Raw genomic sequence first — 18,324 nt, 5'->3', positions numbered from 1 at the left:
TCCTCAAAATTTCTAAGAAATACATTCGGCTTTTGACTCCGGAAGTTCGTAGGTTTTCGTTCTTATTGTAGGTATTAACCAGTTCCAATGTTTAAAGTTCCAAGACTGAGACCATGCTTTGAAAACTTGCGTGTATGCGCGCGCGGGTGTTTGCGCGCGGGTGTGCGCAGGAAGAACTGTGTGTTGGAACGTGATAGTTGTGGAAAATTGTTTTGGTTAAATTAATGCATAATTCAGATAATTATCCACAAGAGGTAAAATGGATGTAATCCACTAAAACTGAACAATGCCAACCATATACTGTAAGGTGCAATGGAACTGAATTATACATGTGAATTACTAATTTTCCCTTTCATTCCTATAATTGAATACTCACTGAAAAAATGAGCATTCAATTATAGACTGCTATAGGCTACACAAATAAGATTTTAAGGACTGGACAGTCCTTAGACTGCCACATGAAGCTTTATTTTCACAGACTGAGCAAATTATATAAGGACATAAATATGAGCAGAATAGCATTATTGTTCATAAAAGTCAGAACAGTTATGATCTAGTGCAAAACACGTGATATTGATTGCTGTTACCTTTCAAGCTATTTGAGAATGTTCAGTAATAAAAGAAAAACAAGATTTGAACGACGAAGTGCAATGGAGTTTGCGCTAACGTGGACACGCATGAATAAAATTGATTATTTGCCCTTCGATTTACACTCACATAAGTTTCACTGTTCTATAATGCTACATTTAAATTAGAAAATCAGAGAATTCAGCTAACCAAGTAAGTTCATTTGTACGAATAGAACAACACCAATGCTTTTGCGGGAGAGCCTACCACCTTTTCACCGTTGCCGTGTTCTCATTTAACAGTCAGACATGCCAAGCTGTACGTTTACTTAGAAGAAAACCAAACACGTGATTGTAAAAAAAAAAAAAAAATTGTATCATATCACGGTGATTGCTTTTGTCAAATCATGATTTGTACGCGTCTAGTCTGTCTGCACAAATATGGCGATCTGGATTTACGGCTTTTTATATTTTCTGTTCAACTTCAATATAAAAAAAATACGATAAACATATATAAGAGGTATAACCCTATATATTAAACCGGAGTTTGAAAAGGTGGTGACTGTTTATTTAAGGTGATAAAACGACCCATCAGCAGTAATCTCCATCGATATGTGCCACAAGGAGATGAAGGATGAGGGGACAAGCCACAATTAATTGCTGTATAGTTTTGTAGAAGAGAGTGGAGTGAGTGTGCTTCAGAGATCGATCCTCTCCTTTGGCCGCTATTCATCATCCGAACATGGTATATGGAACTCTCCCGGGGACAGTGAGAGTTCTTTATCTACATTCGGTATTCTCTCCCCCATATTTCAAACCAATCTCGGTCATTTATAACGCAGCCAAAGTGTGTATTAGACAATGAAACATATAATTCGGTCTAATGTTTTTTATTTTATTTGTGTAATTACCATCCTCTCCATGACAAAATAGTATTTTTTTGTTTTTGTTTTGTTTTGTACAGCATAGACCAATATAGAAATGGTAGCGTTTGCCTCTGGGGAAATGGAACTAGATTAGACATGTTCTTAGTGGAAAGCAGTTCAAATTGAATTCAGTTGATGTCCATGCAGTGTTTCTCTAATGGTTAACACCAGCTTGACAAAGATAACACGATCTGATAACGGTTTAGAGGCGGCACTTTAGGGTATCCATTCAAAATGCTACATGAAAGACAAATGTTCTCCTATTTAGAATGACTGTAGGCTACATTTTGTGGGTTAGATTTTTATTTATTAGGGCAAAGTGCGGCTAACACACAGGATTCATTCGTTTGTTTTGTGGATCAGAAAATTTAGTGGTCAGTTTGTTTTCGTAGATTAAATTGTGTTTATGCAGCCTAAACTCGAATCTACATCTGAGAGCGCTTTGGAAGACAATGTAATCAAAAAGATCTTTTGTCTATTTTTCGGCTATAACCGCAGTTTCTCATCCGAGAAAAAAAATTCATTTTGCCTAAATTATCAATTTTTGTTAGGAATATTATCCCAACCTACGAATATACAATTTACAACAATTAATTTAGCATATTGGTAATACCGGAGGGAACGTTTCAAAGTATTAATATTAGGTTTAAATTATTTCACTAATTGGAATACCTACAGTAAGAAACAAGCGCAGATTAAATTAGAATGCACAAACCGAAACATCACTTAGGTTTTTTGACTCGTTTTTTTACGAGTGTTTTCCACCTTTTCCTTTACCTGGAACTTAACTTATGCCGTTTATGTCCAACTAATTATCGGTGTGGCTTCATCTGGGACAAGTTCAACACGCATTTCGCCCTATTTCGGAGAACTATGAAATCATTCCCTTCATTTGTTTTACCCTCCTGAACATATTGTTGGCAATATTCAATTAAAATTAAAATTTTAATGTTATTAATTCACTATCTTAATTCATTTCATTCCGTTTTGGAAGATGTAGCTTTAAACTAATGTTTTAAATATTCAACAACACGTGTTTTCTGATCGATATCCTTTGAAGTAACAATGTTTCTGAATGAAGTAACATGTGAAAATGATATTTACATGATGTAATTTTTTGCATATTTTTTCAAAGCAGTGAAGCATGAAGGCTCACTGCAATTTAATGTCCTGACCGCAGAAGGTACAATCCTCGTGCCGTTTGTTAGATAGCATAATGTACAAAACAACGTGCGATATTCAAGCCAATTTTTGGAAAAGTGTTGAAATTGTCTCAAAAATCCCCTAGATTTAGTGACTGCTGAACATGGCAGGCAGGCAGGTGTTGCTCTCTTCATCTCAAACGGTGATGGCAGGGGGTGGGAGGGGTTTGTGCCCTCGGCATGTTTTACATACTTGGACGTGCAGAAATAACACGTGCACTTGTTCCCCTGTCCTAACTGTGCATGGAGCAGTGGAGGGCTCCGTTTGTGTGTGTGTGTGTGTGTGCTTGCATGTTTGTGTGTGTGTGTGTGTGTGTGCTTGCGTGTTTTGTGTGTGTGCGTGTGTGTGTGCGTGCATGCGTGTGTGTGTGTGTGTGTCCCTTCCCCCCCCACCCCACCCCACCCCACCCCCCAGCTGACCGCTCCCGCTGTGCTCCCGCAGGGTGTGACATGTGTGCGGATAACCGAAACGGGGAGTGTCCCATGCACGGCCCCCTGCACTCCCTGCGCCGGCTGGTGGGCACCAGCAGCGCCTCGGCCGCCGTCCCCCCACCGGACGTCCCGGACTGGCTGCGGGACCTGCCCCGGGAGGTGTGCCTGTGCACCAGCACGGTGCCGGGCCTGGGGTACGGAATCTGCGCCGCCCAGCGCGTCCCCCAGGGCACCTGGATCGGGCCCTTCCAGGGCGTCCCGCTGCCGCTGGACAAGGTGCACGCGGGGGCCGCCCGGAACACCCGCCACCTGTGGGAGGTGAGTCTGCCGTGCTCCCCCGGTGCATTGTGGGAACTCATCTGGCTGCTGATGCCTAGCGGGGGGTGGGGTGGGGTGGGTGAGGGTGGGGAGGGGAGTGGGGGGGGGTCATTTCTGGACCAGTAGGCCATGGGTTCAAATATGCATTTCCTGCCCTGAATCATTCCAGTGTAAATCTTGTAACATATATTAGTCCCAGGAACTTTTGATTATGGATGTCTTAACTTAATGTCTTAAGATCATAATGAATTACACTCATTTTTTATTTTTAAAAGCCGAGTTGCAGTTTTCCCTGAGAAGGGCTCAGTGTACTGCGATGAACCGAATCTGAGAAGCTCTGTGCCCTTGAGTCCATCTTTGTCCATCTTACTGATTACGTTATGCCCTTCATATTTTTCACAATTAATTTTCTTTTCTACAGAGCTTTATAGACATACGCAAGCATCATAATGACAAGTGATAATATTTAAATGATCACTAGAAAAAAAAAATGACCCAATGGTGTGATGCAGTTGCAATTTTGAAATGATAATTTTGAACTGTAATTCTGTTCTGACTGTAGGACCTCAGTTCATGCCACCGATTCTACTGTGCAGCTTTATTGATTGATTTTGGGTCTCATATTCTTGATACAGAGTCTACTGTCTACACCTGTATTCAGGGGGTTAGATGGTAACATTACTCATTTCCATTGTCCTTCTTGGGTTGGGAGTGAGGATTATGAGTGAAAATACTCAAGTGGATGTCCTCCTGCCAAAAATTCAGAATTTGATCAGCTGACCACCAATAAGGCTGTAGGTCAGCTGATACTGATCATGTATATCATTTTTTACTTGATTGATTTCAGGGTTAAGAAAAAAAACCGCAGTCCAGAGTGTAGAACATACAAAGTGATGCTATAATTATCGCCCTTATTAATGAGTTGTTTTCACACAGCAGTTGCGTCTGTTTATTTTCAGGTCAGTGTGTCGAAGCAGCAAAAGCAGGGGGCTTGTTATTTTGACAAATCAGCGCAACCTTTCGCACAGAATTATTACCTGAAGTAATGGCATTTGAAGTACAAATGGACAGTGTCAGTCCTTTCAAAAGCGCTGCGTGGTGTTTGACTGCCGTGACCTTCCTCCGCAGAGGGGCTGTTGTTCTGTGGGCCCTAAGGTCGAATAAAGCACTATTAGCGTTTATATATGTTCCGTGTGAGGCGGGGTGGGGGGTGGGGGGGGGGGGTGGTCTTTAAACGCGGACTCTGCCGGGGAAGACCGTAGCACTCGCTGCAGATTAAGCGGGCGAAGGTGGGCGGAGGGGGGGAAAGTCCGACCGCAGTCCGGCCTTCACACGTTGCCCGTGGTTCTCTATCGCCAGGAAACACAGTCAGTGTTAAACTGTCCAAGAAAATCATTATTGATAAAAAAGGAGGGGGGGGGGGGGGAGAAGGCCGCACGGTTCTTGTCAGAACAGCTCAGTGTGTTAAAGACGAGGCTTTTCTTATTCCTCCCACTGCCCACCCAAAGCAACGCAGTGCTCCTGAATTTAGTCATGTTATTTATTGGCCCAGGAGAAATGGCAACATGGGGGTGTGTTTTAATTTGGTTACAAACTTTGGGAAATGGAAAGTGCCCTTCCTGTCACATGACAGGAACCTTCTAATTTGAAGGGAGTTGATTCATTTCAAAATGCCAAGGGAGGTGTTGTCCTCGTGTTATTTCTTGTGAGAAGCATTTTATGACCAGTATTTCACTTTTCGTGTTTCTTTAATCGCTCTGTATGTGAAGAAGGATGCCGTGCACAATGTAATGAGAGTGCCAGACAGATTTTAATCTCAACAAATTAATATGGCTGAACTTTCACAGTTTGAAAAAAGAAAAAAAGGTGAGGTAAGGTTGATTTTGGTTGATGTATGATTGCGGCCTTGGTGGTAGACGAAGCCAAAAGATTTAAGGACCTAATTTATTTCAGCATGGCGTGTTTATCATGGCACAAGCCGTTCCACTTTTGGTGACAGTGTGTGGTATATGTTTTATTGTAGAGTACATATATAATCCCAGACACAGTCTAGCCATTGACGCGACGCGAGGAACCCTAAGCGGCTAGTTTTAATCCTCAAAGTGTTTAAGTGCCCGTGAAATGTGTTTTTCATTGGAATTAAATCACCGTGTTAATTGTGAAATGCAACAAAAGAGCCAATCGGCTCGACTGAATCACAGCTTTGATCCAGCCACTAATCAAAATTGACAAAACTAATTAATTGACCGGTGACGTTTGGGGGGGGGGGGGGGGGGGCGATACGAACCAGCAGCTTTGCGCAGCGTTGTAACAAGTCAGCCTTGGTAAAGAGGGGTTTATTTTTAATCAGTGGGTGCGCCAGAGTTTTTGATTAATTTCCAGTCCGTGGCACTTCATACGCCGAGGCTATTATAGCTACGGACTCTTTTCACATGACATCATTTGAATGCTGGCTGATCCGCCGCAGATTGACTTCTGGCGGACTGGGGTTGACCCCGGTCCCGCTGTGCGACTGCAGCGGCCAGCCGTGGTCCCAAAGCGCCCCGAGTCCTCTGGGTCTTCATTTGATCCGAACGCTCGTTTTTTTATTTATTTTATTTTTTTTATTTAAAGGGTGGACTGAAATTGCAGCGCACTCATACTACCGTACAGCTGTTAGCTGTTGTAGCGCCTGTTTTAACTTAGTATTTTTGGGTTCGAGTCTACTAAAAGTGTACGCAGTGTAGCTAAAAAAAAGTAATGTTTTCTTTAACTTACTTATAGCATTACTGTATTCTGATTAAAAGACTGTGGTCTTATGATTTGATTGCAGTCTGCTTTCATTGCTGAAAATCTAAGGGGATATTACATTAAATACAAAAGGCCATGCAGGTTTAGATTAGACACTAGTTAGCAGTGCATTTTTTCAGTTACAATGAGGGGGATCCTAAGCAGAATTTTTTTTTGCCATAATATGATTATGGTATTATATGATATAAAACCTGACTTAGTCCAATTGTCAGAATGCCCCAGTCTCACAGTGTAAAGGGTATCTATTCCCCTTACAGTACTACTACTTTCTCTCTGTTTGTCAGTTTATATTCTGGGGATTTTTTTCATCTGCTATGTCAACAGAGGGCCTGTTGCACAACCCTACTTAACAGGGGTTGAGCACATTTTTAAACCAATCAAAATGTCTTAAACATTCAAGATGCAAAAAAAGTTATCTTGAGCATTAAAGCCTGGATACCATGACAGCATGTATGAACACTAGGATCAGTACTGTTATCTGGTTTAATTGAATTCTGTCTCATGAACCACTGTAAGGTCATGTAATAATTTTCCCACCACTCAAACCTTGAGGCTGTCATTTGTGTTGTTCAGACTTTTTCATTTAAAATTTCTGCTGCGTTCATAAAATAATAAAACGTGGCAGTTGCAGGGTTGCATGTCCCTGGCCTGTGTCTGCACATGTCTTAAATTTGTGCACCAATTAGGTCCTAAATTGGTATATTATCAAAGCTGGAGTGTAAACTGGGCTACCCAAACTAATCTTCCTGCAGTCTGGTCAGGTACATGAAAAATGGAACATGAGAACACCTTGTTGCAGTGCTTCAGAAACAAGTAACTGTAGTTAGCATTGTTGTGTTTTACAAACTATTTATTGATGTATAATATGCCTATTGCTATTATACGGTATGCTTATTTTCTCTAAATATGTTTAAAATGGCATGGGCCATTTTAAAAGTGTTTTCAATTGCAGCAATGTTTGATATCATTTGCCCAAATAAATACATTTGATTGGAATCAGTTTATTTTTTGATAGTTTAGTCTATAGTTTTATTATGATAATAATGTAGGCCTGGCCAGAGCAATGACTTGGCAGACCTACTGTAGACATGATGTTTGGCTGGCTGTTCTAGTGTTGGCTGTCTGATTTTTTTCTTGAAGGGTTTTTTTTTTCATTTCGAAAATATTCTTCTGTGATGAATGTGAGCCAGTGGAAAAGAATATTATTCTCATTTTAAGATTAGGCGGAAATGGTTATTTTTTTGTTGGAGAATTCTTTTACAGCATACTGCAGGAATTGTGATTCTCATCATTGTCATCCTCAGAAACATTAAATCACACCTCTCAAAATAGAAAGCAGATTAATGTGTCACATTCCAGAAATAACCAATATCCTGGTAGTCACTTGGGATATTGTTCATATAAATAATTTACATAAATGGTTAGGACTTGGCTGAAGAAAGGTATTATAATAAGGGTATTAATAATGCCAACCCAGCAATACTTGTCTCACATGGTTTCAAATACATGTAAATGATTTTTCTGTGGGATTAAATGGTCATATATACAGTTCCTTTTTTTCCAGTTTTGCAATCCTATTTTCTGCAAAGACTTCTGCAGATGTGGTATTGCAAAATAGGATGTATACATACACACACACACACACACACACACACACACACACACACACACACAACAGTAAATGCAAAAGTATTGGGACAGTGACACAGGTTTTGTTTTGTACGGCACTGGAACTGAACAAATCAATGAATATGAGGTTAATTTAAGTATTTATGTCCATACCAACCTTTTTTTATTCATAGTTCCCCCATTTTTGACTAGCAAAGGTAATTTGACAGTTGGCTGGTCTGCTGTTTCTTGGCCACTTGGGTGTCTTTACATCATTAGTTCATGCACAAGAAGGTCTAACAAAAGGTCTAGAGTTGATTCTAGGTGTGGAATTTGCATTTGGAGTCTGTTGCTGTTGTCTCTCAACACGAGGACCAAATAAACGTCAATGCCAGTAAGGCACGTCAGATACGATGTTTGACGTTGCCTCGCATTGCCAAATGTTGTGTTGGTACTGTGGTACTGCATTCATAAGCAGCACTGATATTAGCAATATATGTAACTTTAGGGCCAAAACATTGAAAACAAGTTGAGTGAGCCTGACAACAAGGTTAAATTATATGACCTGGACCTCATAAATCTCAGTTATTATCTCCAACAACTAGCATTTTTTGGTATGAAACTATTTTGGAGCTGGAATACATATTTATGAAGAAACAACATTGTGAGGAACATTGTGGAAAAGAATGTTTCTGTTTTTTCAGTCACACTCTTAAGTTGTTATAATTTAACTGAGAAGTACTACACACACATTTTTCCGGAATATGTGAAAACACAATTTTCAAAGGAATTTTGCATAAATGCAAATTACAAATATCCACAGCAAAATTTTCTGTGCAACATCGTTTTGTATTGTAAGTTTTACAGTAATATAATCATTTGATCCCCACTGGAGGGATATAAGCTGTGGCAGTTGATTTTAATACTGAAAATTATTTGCCTGTATTGCATTAGTGTGTGATTCAAAGAGCTTGGCATTAGTTGAACCTCATTGTAATTATGCACACAGTGAGCATTTACAGTTAAACATCATATGTAATAAACTGTAAGCTTAATAGATACTTCCCTAAGGTGTTGGCTGATCATAATTTGATTGATTGCATCTTTCAACATGTTAAAAGTCCTTATTTTATAAGTTCAGCAAATCAATTGGTGATTTGTGACCTTATTATTTGGCTTCTACAGCTTTATTTTTCAAATTGGATTTATTACATTAATTGTACTAAATATCCAGTATTTAAAAAATATTACTTTGATTATGTGTCTTTTCAATATTAAAGGAACAATATCCGTTTCCACAAATGTCTTTTGAAATAATTTTGAAAGCAAATTTTAATGAAGATAACAGGTTTTTCTTTATATTTGTTTTTTAAAGTGAACGAATGCTTGAATTCTAGCGGTTGCCGAAACGTTTCGACGCAGGAAGGTAATGAATCACCTCTCAGCCATGTGAGCATACTGCTGCAGGGTTCTCTAATCGCTGAGATTATAAGCGCTGTTTTTGTTCCTCGTTGGTACGCAGTAGCTAGCCCATTGTTTCTGGTTATCCCCATTAGCCACAGGAAACCAAACTGCCCATTTCCAGTCCACCAAATGTGCTTTTTTGGAAATTGTGAGCGTACGCTTTTGAAATTGAGCTTTTAAAAGGAAGCTGTTATTAGCTCAAACATCAATCGTGACAACATCACGGTCTTATCTACACAAAAAAGGAGCAAATTAATTCCCTTGTTGTTTCAATGGTTCTTGTTTTTGATTGCCTCAAAAAACTCGCTCAAATAAATTCTGGAGTTTTCAGTGTCGCAGCCAAACACGCAGTGCGAATGGGTTTGACCACAGTGCTTCCCTTTCATTCCCTTCTTACGATTGTTTGGGTAATTTTTCCTGCCACTCGAGAGGACAGGTCCGAAGCTGAAGCTGAAAAGTATTTCTGAACGATTAATTATTGTAACATAGCACGTACACCTTCTCTTTTCTCTTCGTTTTTTTATTTTGCTAAGGGTGCCAGCACTTACCTTAGATGTGGTTACCGACTGCATGTGTTTTGTTGGCTGTCTGCTGGAAAAAAAAAGGAAAGTCTTAACCAAGTATGACAATCTGAATGTCGATTAAATCAAATATTTCATCCGGCCGCCACTCTGAAACCACAAAGCCGTTGCAATCTGATTCTTAACTTGACTGCTTGTAGTGCACTGACCTCTACCTGTTTGACAAGCATGTTCTGGAATAATTATTCAACATATCAGGGATTTAATCATGGTAGTAGTAGTTAAACTGCGGATTCAAACTGTTGTAAGAAATCCAGGTGAAGGGGAAAATCTAATGAAGAGAGCTTATAGACACACACATGTAATATGATGACTTCAGTTGCAGTGGCAGATGTTCAAGCTTGGCTCCACGCACATCCACATTGTGCACCACAGAAAACCCAGTGGACTGCGCGTCATTGACTTTTAGCTTTGTTTTTCCAGCACCTCACCTTTTGTGCCTGCGTGAATTTGAAATTAGGAAAGTATGAAATGTGGTTGACCTTGTTGTTTTTTTACAGTTATATTATGATATGCTGGAGCTGTCGGGTAATGTTGACTGACTGGGTAACTTAGTAATGCTGAGAAGCGTACCCTAACAGCTGTTATTTTAAAATATAGATGTCTTCCTGAATGGAGTCTGACATATTGGATTCCTTTTTTGGATATTGGATTCCTTTTTTTATTTGTTTTTTTTTTTTGGTTTTACACATCCCTCATGTAGAGCCTGAGTATTCGTGCAGGTCTCTCTTTTCCAGAAGGATCTCTCACCTCTCACTCTTCTCAGCATGCACGGATTAAGTCAAGTTTTGTTGTGTTTTTTTAAAAACCAATTTTAACCCGTATTTGCCCAACCAACTGCTCCAGAGGCGTTACCCCTGAGATCATCAACTCTGGCCCTCAAATCCAAATCCAGCCCTGGTTTTCTTTTCTCCCGGGTAATTAGTGCTACTGATTGGCCAGACTGTCTTCACACCTGATTCCCAGGCAAAGGGAGGGTGGAAAACCAAGCAGTGCTCGACCCTCGAGGACCGTGAGTTGCTGATCTCTGCTTTACCCTGTAGTCTCTCTCTCTCTCTCTCTCTCTGACTCCCCACTTGCATCTGTTCTCTCTGGATTTTTTTCCCCCCGGGGGCATCCTTGAAAAAGAGAAACATGTACAGGTACCGACTCAGTACCAGACCATGGGATGCATCCACATGCTAGAGCTTAGTGTCTAAGCAGGTTGTCGTGTGATAATTCTTCTGTCCTGGCTCTGGGCTTTATACCATGAATCTTTGTAAACTGTAGAATGGAATAGTAGAAGTGTTTTAAATGTTGCTTCTTCTGCTCAAAGGTCAACATTACTGGGGCATACTATTACATTGGTTTAAAACTGTAGACATTAGTATAAGGTCTGATGTTATGACTTGCCCATGCTTAAAGGAGGGTTTCATTGTCCCATAACTTTCACATTCATCAACTTTAATGGCTGTCTTTTTTAAATAAGCCATCCTGTGTTTGCTCTCCGGTGCAACAGTGGAGCTGCAATAACAAACTGGACTATTTCTGGAGCAGAACCGAATTTTACTTGAAGCGCAGATATCTTGAGATACGGTTGTGCTCTGCACTTTAAGAGCCAGTAACGGGCATGGCATGGCATGGCATCGCCGTTACATCCCTGACGGTATCGTGTGGTTGTCCCCGGGCTCGGCATGCGGAGAGAGTGGCGGATTTTGAAAAGACGACGCGGATGAGCTGGGCCAGGCCGGGGGAACAGCCGCTGGCCGCGGAGCGCCGCTCGTCCGCTAATTGTGCCGCGAAGGCAAGAGAGCAGACCGCGGCTAGCAGCTGGTGCGGGATGGGACGGGGGGGGGGGGGGGGGGGGGGGCGAACTCAGAGCAGCCGGGTGAAAACCAGTCAGCCTGTCGAGTCCTGAACAAGCTGGACGGTCTGGAGAGCGTTGACAGAGCAGCCAATCGGGCGGAGTTTGCGGCAGCCCAGATGAAAGAGGGCTGTGGCCTGGACGACAGGCCCGGGCGGAGCGGGGAGGAGGGACTCTCTACGGCTTTACTCTTCTGATATTAACGGAGAGTGATCAGACTGATAGGGAGTGATTCGGCGTGGTGGATCAGAGTATGCAGCATCAGTGCAGGCTGGGGGTCCTTGTGGTGTGGCGGGGGGTGACTGTGATTTCATCCACGGACATTTTGAGGACATGGCAAAGGTGGTGTTTCACAGGGAATCCTAGGTGAAGCCTAGGGAGGTTTATTTATGTGATTTACTCTTTGAGGAGTAGGTTTTTTTTGGAACTTTAAATCTGTAATCTCTTGAAATTATGATCATGTTAAGAATAAAGTTGCTCATAAACTAATCCAGGGCTGCTACAGGTTTAAATGAAGGGAATTGCTCTTCTACTGGCTTTCTTACATTATATTTCATTAGAATAATGAAAAGGATGTCATTTATTTAGGACCTTTCACAATCACAACGTGCTAGGGATTGTGCTAGAGCTTCCAACCACCACTAAAAGCTTATCACAGGAGGATCAGTAGAGAGTGGTATGGCTGCTTGTAGATCTGATGTGTAGTGAGATAACGTGCATGTTGGTTGTGATCTACAGAAGGAGTTCAGAGGTCAGAGACCATTAGTGAGATAAGGACATAGGGACATATGTCTCTTTCCTGTGCACTGTTCTAATATTCAAAAGTTGGAGTTGGCGTTGGCAATTTCCCTGCTCTATGAGAGTCAAAAAATAAATGGCAATTTGTACATTAAAAAAAAAAATGTAATGTTATATTTGCTGCACAATGGAAAGTTCCTGTTTCCACCAGTTAAAACAATTTACGTAATATTCAGATTTTTTGAAAATTCATTTGTAAAATACAGAGGAGTAGCAAAAGTCTCCAATCTTGCCCAATGAAAGGTGCTATATTGTAAGAGTTATTTGTCATATTTTTAATCATTCATAAAGAAACATACTATAGAATGTCTCCTCCTGCTTTTTTCATGATGTTGTACATGATGTTGAAAAAACGAGAAAGAACATTTCCCAGACCTTTTTCATATCAGCACTCAGCTCAATTTATCAAAAGGAAACTTTTTTGTGAAAAAGCCAGTCAGTTTAAGGTGCGCAAATGTGGTAAAAAATGTATTATCATTGGGCATACTAGCTCAAATGAAGTGCCTCACATTCAAATATTAGTTTCACTAATTTATTATTAAGAAGCTATCATCAAAACTTGAGCATAAACAGAACCCATAACTTTTGTAGTAGGGTGTAATGTGATAGCCATTGGACCTGTTAGTGTGAAATTAGTATGGCAATATATGTACTTCTAACAAATTGAAACACTATGCATTGAATATTACAGAACATCCAAGTGTTTTTACTAGTTCCAAGACTGTTTGAACTACTGTAAACCCCCCACCCCCACCCTTGAATTAATCACTGCCTGACTACAGTGAGCTGGAACCTATCCAGTGTTCTTTATTTTATGGTAATAATTAACATTATAATTGTCACATTTTAAGAGAATTACATTTCTGTTAAAGATTTTAAATATTTGATGCTAATGATTGCATCTAAAAAAAATATGAGCTCAAGAATTCTCCCACCCACACCCACCAACCTAATATCTGATGGCAGCTGTCATCACTGACAGAAATGATTACTGAATGTGAACACTAAAAGCAAGGCCATGTGCAAAAATACAACCGAGGATTTTACATATGAAATGACAGAAAAAAACCAGTGGGAAATTCACACTTTATTAACAGTCTGTGTCTATGGTCAACAGCCCGAGCTGTGCAGCATCTCATTGCCGTAGTGATAGAGTTCCATGACATCACTCCCTTGGCCAGTGGCAGTGGGAGTTCTTGGGAAATAATAAAGTGTTTAGGCCGGAGGCCAGGATAATTATTTTTATTTTGTGCGCGCCAGTGTGGAGGTGACATGTTTAACGTAGGTTCACTGACTCAGAAAGCTACATAATTTGTCATTTCAGTTATTTTATGGGCCATTTCCCTTCTGATCGTGGTCTCTATTGTGTGAGAAAGCACTTTTAAGATGGAACCGTTTTATTTTTAAACGCATAAGGCCACGTATCCAAACATACACTTTGAAAATAATTATAATTAGTTGTTTCAAATTTATTTTTACAGTAGTAAAAAAATTTGAAGGCTGGAAGTGGTTCTGATTGAAACAAATTGGAGCGTTTTTATTCTACATTTACAGAGAAAACAAACATTGTGTGCATTTAAAGGCAACAGACATTTATTCCATAATTGATTTTGTATTTTTTTTTCAGATATACTAATTCAGGCATACTTACTGTGCTTACAGCATAATTACAACATTTTCTGCTTAATTTAAATCGCCGCAGTTCATAAAGTGACGACAGGAAAATAATTTGCTGACGGGTATCCCACAACAGTGGCACTCCATCTACACTTAAAACAGTCCTCAGTCTCACACTCAGATTAAATTAATGGAATACATAGGCTGTAATTTGCTTGGTGTAGTTAGATTGTTAGATCGGTGTAGTTAGATTGTTTGCTTGGTTAGTTAGATTGTTAGATTGTAAATGTAATCGTCTTCAAGTCTTTATATTCCAGTTTTTCTCAGTCGTTTACACATATTTCTGGAAACATCTCTCGTGTTCTTAAAACCAGTTGACCCGTGGCTCAAAGCAGTAAAATGAACGACACCGTTGTTGTCATAAGCATTTTTGTGTCTACAATTTCCCTCTTACTTCCTGAGAATACACTGGGTTTCTGTGTTGTGACATGCAGAAGGATGGGGCAGGAGGAGGGAGTGTTTTGGTCAGCAGGATCGTTCCTGTCTCGTTTCGCAAGAGTGACCCCTCTGGCCAATAGAGTTACTGCTCACTGGTTGCACCTAGCATACGTGAAATGTATTCCTGTACAATGGCTACACTGATCAGCTGGTGCACACTGAAATGCTCAATGTTAAATCAACTCTTATATAGTGTTCATATTAGTCAACTATGGCCAGAGTTCTAATTCCTCAAAAAAACTCTGTCAAAGTTGAATTAACACACACACATTTCACTGTGGGGGTTTGGGGGAGAGCACATTCTTGTCTTCACTCTCCTGAACTGTCAGACAACACTGCAGCAATGAGAGGCTTAAAGGGATAGTTCACTTTCTGGGTTTTTTTTTTGGACATTATTTAAGTTTTAGTGCCTGTTTTTGACTGACCCAGACAGCTTGCATGTGCAATGAAGGATATTTTAGATACTTAACTGATGACCAGTCTGCTTTATAATGATGGGTACTGGGGCGTCTGGGGACTAGTGGCCTAACCCAAAAAAATACACTTAAATCAACACCAAACGCAGCTTGTACAGAAGTTTCCAGAGGCTATACATATGAACACGTTAATTTATAGTGTTTATTCGCAATTATAAACATAAATGTCAGTTTGTATATGGTGCCAGTACTTCTTTCCTTCAGCACAGACGGCTGAGGAAATAGTTCCAACCAAAAGAGAGACTGTAGTGTTTTTTGGGTAAAATACACAAGTGCAGCCAGTGGAGGCCTAACATTACTGTAAAAGTGCTTTGGCGTCGCTTGACCTGTATTTTCTGTGCTTTAGACCACAAACCCCTGAATAGACTGATACCATCCATTGTAAACCCAGCAGGTCATCCCCTGTTAACCTCTGTAAATATCTGCTATGACTTTAGTCACACACACTCACACACACACACTCGCACGCACGCACGCACACACACTCATACGCACACACATGCACGCACACACGCAGACACACAAACACACACACACACGCGCACACACACACACACACACACACACACCCGCACACGCACACGCACACACACACACACACACACCCGCACACGCACATGCACACACACACACACACGCACGCACACACAGTTTATTTTTTAAAAAACCCAGTAAAACCCTCAAACTATCCCTTTAAGAATATTATTAGATTATTATTGTACTCAAACAGAATGTTTTGATTGGACGTCTTGCTGAAATTAGCACCAGGCCTTTCCTGTTGTCTTATTTTCGAGATCATCCCTAATATAGATTTAAAATAGACGTGGTGTTTTGATGGGGGATAAAACTGGCTTTGAAACAGCGCTGTGATGTCCTTGTCATAAGCAGAATGTGCGGAGTACGACCCCATGATGACGAAAGACAGGGACAGACGTGAGTGCTGGCGGCATTATCAGACCCCCCCCCCCCCAAGAGGGTCGCTTCTGCCCGGTTGCCCCCACTGGGCAGAGGGCTTGGCTTTTTCATACCAGGGTTTCGATTAAACGCGAAGAATTAACGTTTCTCAGACGATCCATCGTCCTCGTCTTGAGTCGCGCTTGGCAGCGGCGTTTTTAAAAAAACACATTATGCTCTCGAAAAAACGCTAGCAGCTTATTGGCTCCTGAAAGATGACCAGACACTCTGACATCATCACTCAGTGGTGACCAGTCCGCATTAGTATGTTTTGTTCTCTTTTTTTTTGCGGTGCGCTTTCCCTTTAAAAGAATGTGTGTGAACACCAGAGGCTTATGGCTGGGAATGGATCACTCTCCTCCTCTGTTTATACTGCACTGTTAGACTGAAGTTTTGTTGGATGATTTAAGCCCAAGGTCCTGACCCTTACAACATATTCAGCAACTGAATTTCAAGGCTAAGACCCAGATTCAGTCTCACCCCTGGGCGTTTTTTTTTTTAACGCTCTTGGATAACAATATGAAGAAAGTGGGGTTTTTTTTGTTTTTTTAAGTACTGACAGAGCATTGTGAGTTTGAAAGCAACCGAAAATTATTTTTGAGTACTTCCAGTATTTATTTTAGGCAAATATTACTTCTTCTTTTTTTTTTTTTACTACTTTCATAATAGAAAAAAAAGAAGAAGTAATATTTGCCTAAAATAAATACTGGAAGTACTCAAATATAATAATGGGGAAATTAAATGTGATAAAACAAAGTGGTTAATACAGAAATAAACTACGTAAGATACATGCAAACAACGCAATCATACATCAGTATTGCACACTGATGCATAACAGTATGTTATGACAAGAACTCAAGTGATATGCACAAAAGTTACATCTCACAAATGAGATAAGTAAGTAGTTTATGTTTGCCGATTGTTAAAAAGAACAGAAACTGAAAGTGGACTAAGTGTCATTGATGAAAACAGCTATCTGCATTGATTTAAGCAATAAATTGTTGACGTGGAATGTAATTTTTGGAAATATTGATAATGCCGCACACTGGCAATATTGATACTTATATTAGAATAAAATCACTTCTTATGAACTGGAGTACAGCAAATTAGTGGCTCCAATAATTATTTCACAATACCGCAGATATTGCCAAGGGACCGCCCTGTTTAACGATACATCTCTGTCAGTGGAAATACTCTCAACCTGTCCTGATCTCATCACATAATTGGTCCAGGATGAATTTCAGGTTGTGTTCTGTTTAAACTCAACTTGCCATTCTGGACAAGGCTATATGTACTGTAACTGTGACAGATGACTTTAGTGAGAAAAGGCCTATTTATTTAAATGTGGGTGGGTTGGGGGGTGGGAGGGCGGTATTTTCACTGGGAGATCTGGAGTTTGGGTTCTGGCTTCTGAGTTTAATAGTGTCTGTCTCGAAATTGAGGTGATAATAATGTCGACCACTGCAAATCAGCCTTGAATTACACATTCAATTTCCTGTTCATTACAGTTAATAAGTCCATGTCAGTCAATGTCTTCGCGGGACACATTGGTGTATTTACGGTTTATTAGTTTGCAGCTTTTTTTATGGAAAAGTGAGGACCTTTTTATTGTGAATGTTTTTTTGCGTGATTAATGCGTACGCAGACCGCATCGCTCATAGCAGATTTACACTGCCCCTGCTTGTGCCCGCGCTGTTTGGACATGACGGCTAAGTGTTTCCTCAGATAAGTAACAGGATTCCATTATCCCAAGTGTTCCACATGCGTGACTCTGGGGTAACACCCCCCCCCCCCCAACCCCCCGCCCCCCTCGGTGTCGGGCCCGTCCTGAGTGGGGTGCTCGGCTCCTCTCTAATGGCTTGGGGAGGGGGCGGGGTAAGGGAGGGGGCTGATTTACTTTCCGTAATAAGGGCAGGGGGTCAAGCGATTGTCAGACGGCCCTCTTTTACCAGGCCCTCCACTCCAGAGCATCGACACACGGCCGTTCAGGGACGAGTTACAGCCCCCCCCCCCCCCACCCCCCACCCCCCTCGCCCTACCCCCCCCCCCCCCCCCCCCCCGGCCTGGCAGTGACAGGGCCCAATCAGCGTGCCGTAAATGTCAGCCCTGGGAGATTGAGCAGTAAGTACAGCAGTGCTGGAGCTCTGCGGAGGGAGGCCTTAGACAGCCGCCATCCTCCCTGTTAGCGGTCAGGCCTAAAAAAGTAAACATGAGGGCTGGGAATGGGACAAATATGTTTTATATCTTCTCC

The 18,324-nt window shown here is 41.0% G+C and overlaps 1 protein-coding gene across 3 annotated transcripts in view; it reads left to right on the top strand.

The window, feature by feature from the left end:
* The window catches only part of prdm6 (PR domain containing 6), a 63,690-nt gene that overhangs the window by 9,563 nt on the left and 35,803 nt on the right, over window positions 1–18,324 (top strand). For all 3 annotated transcript variants that reach the window (XM_035380172.1, XM_035380171.1, XM_035380173.1), the window contains exon 3: window positions 3,137–3,444. In XM_035380172.1, coding sequence (XP_035236063.1) covers window positions 3,137–3,444 — 308 coding nt within the window. The remainder of the gene's footprint in view (window positions 1–3,136; window positions 3,445–18,324) is intronic.

Source organism: Anguilla anguilla, chromosome 10 (assembly GCF_013347855.1).
Source record: "Anguilla anguilla isolate fAngAng1 chromosome 10, fAngAng1.pri, whole genome shotgun sequence".
In the NCBI taxonomy this organism is placed as follows: Eukaryota; Metazoa; Chordata; class Actinopteri; order Anguilliformes; family Anguillidae; genus Anguilla; species Anguilla anguilla.
This window is presented reverse-complemented; position numbering and strand designations above follow the sequence as displayed.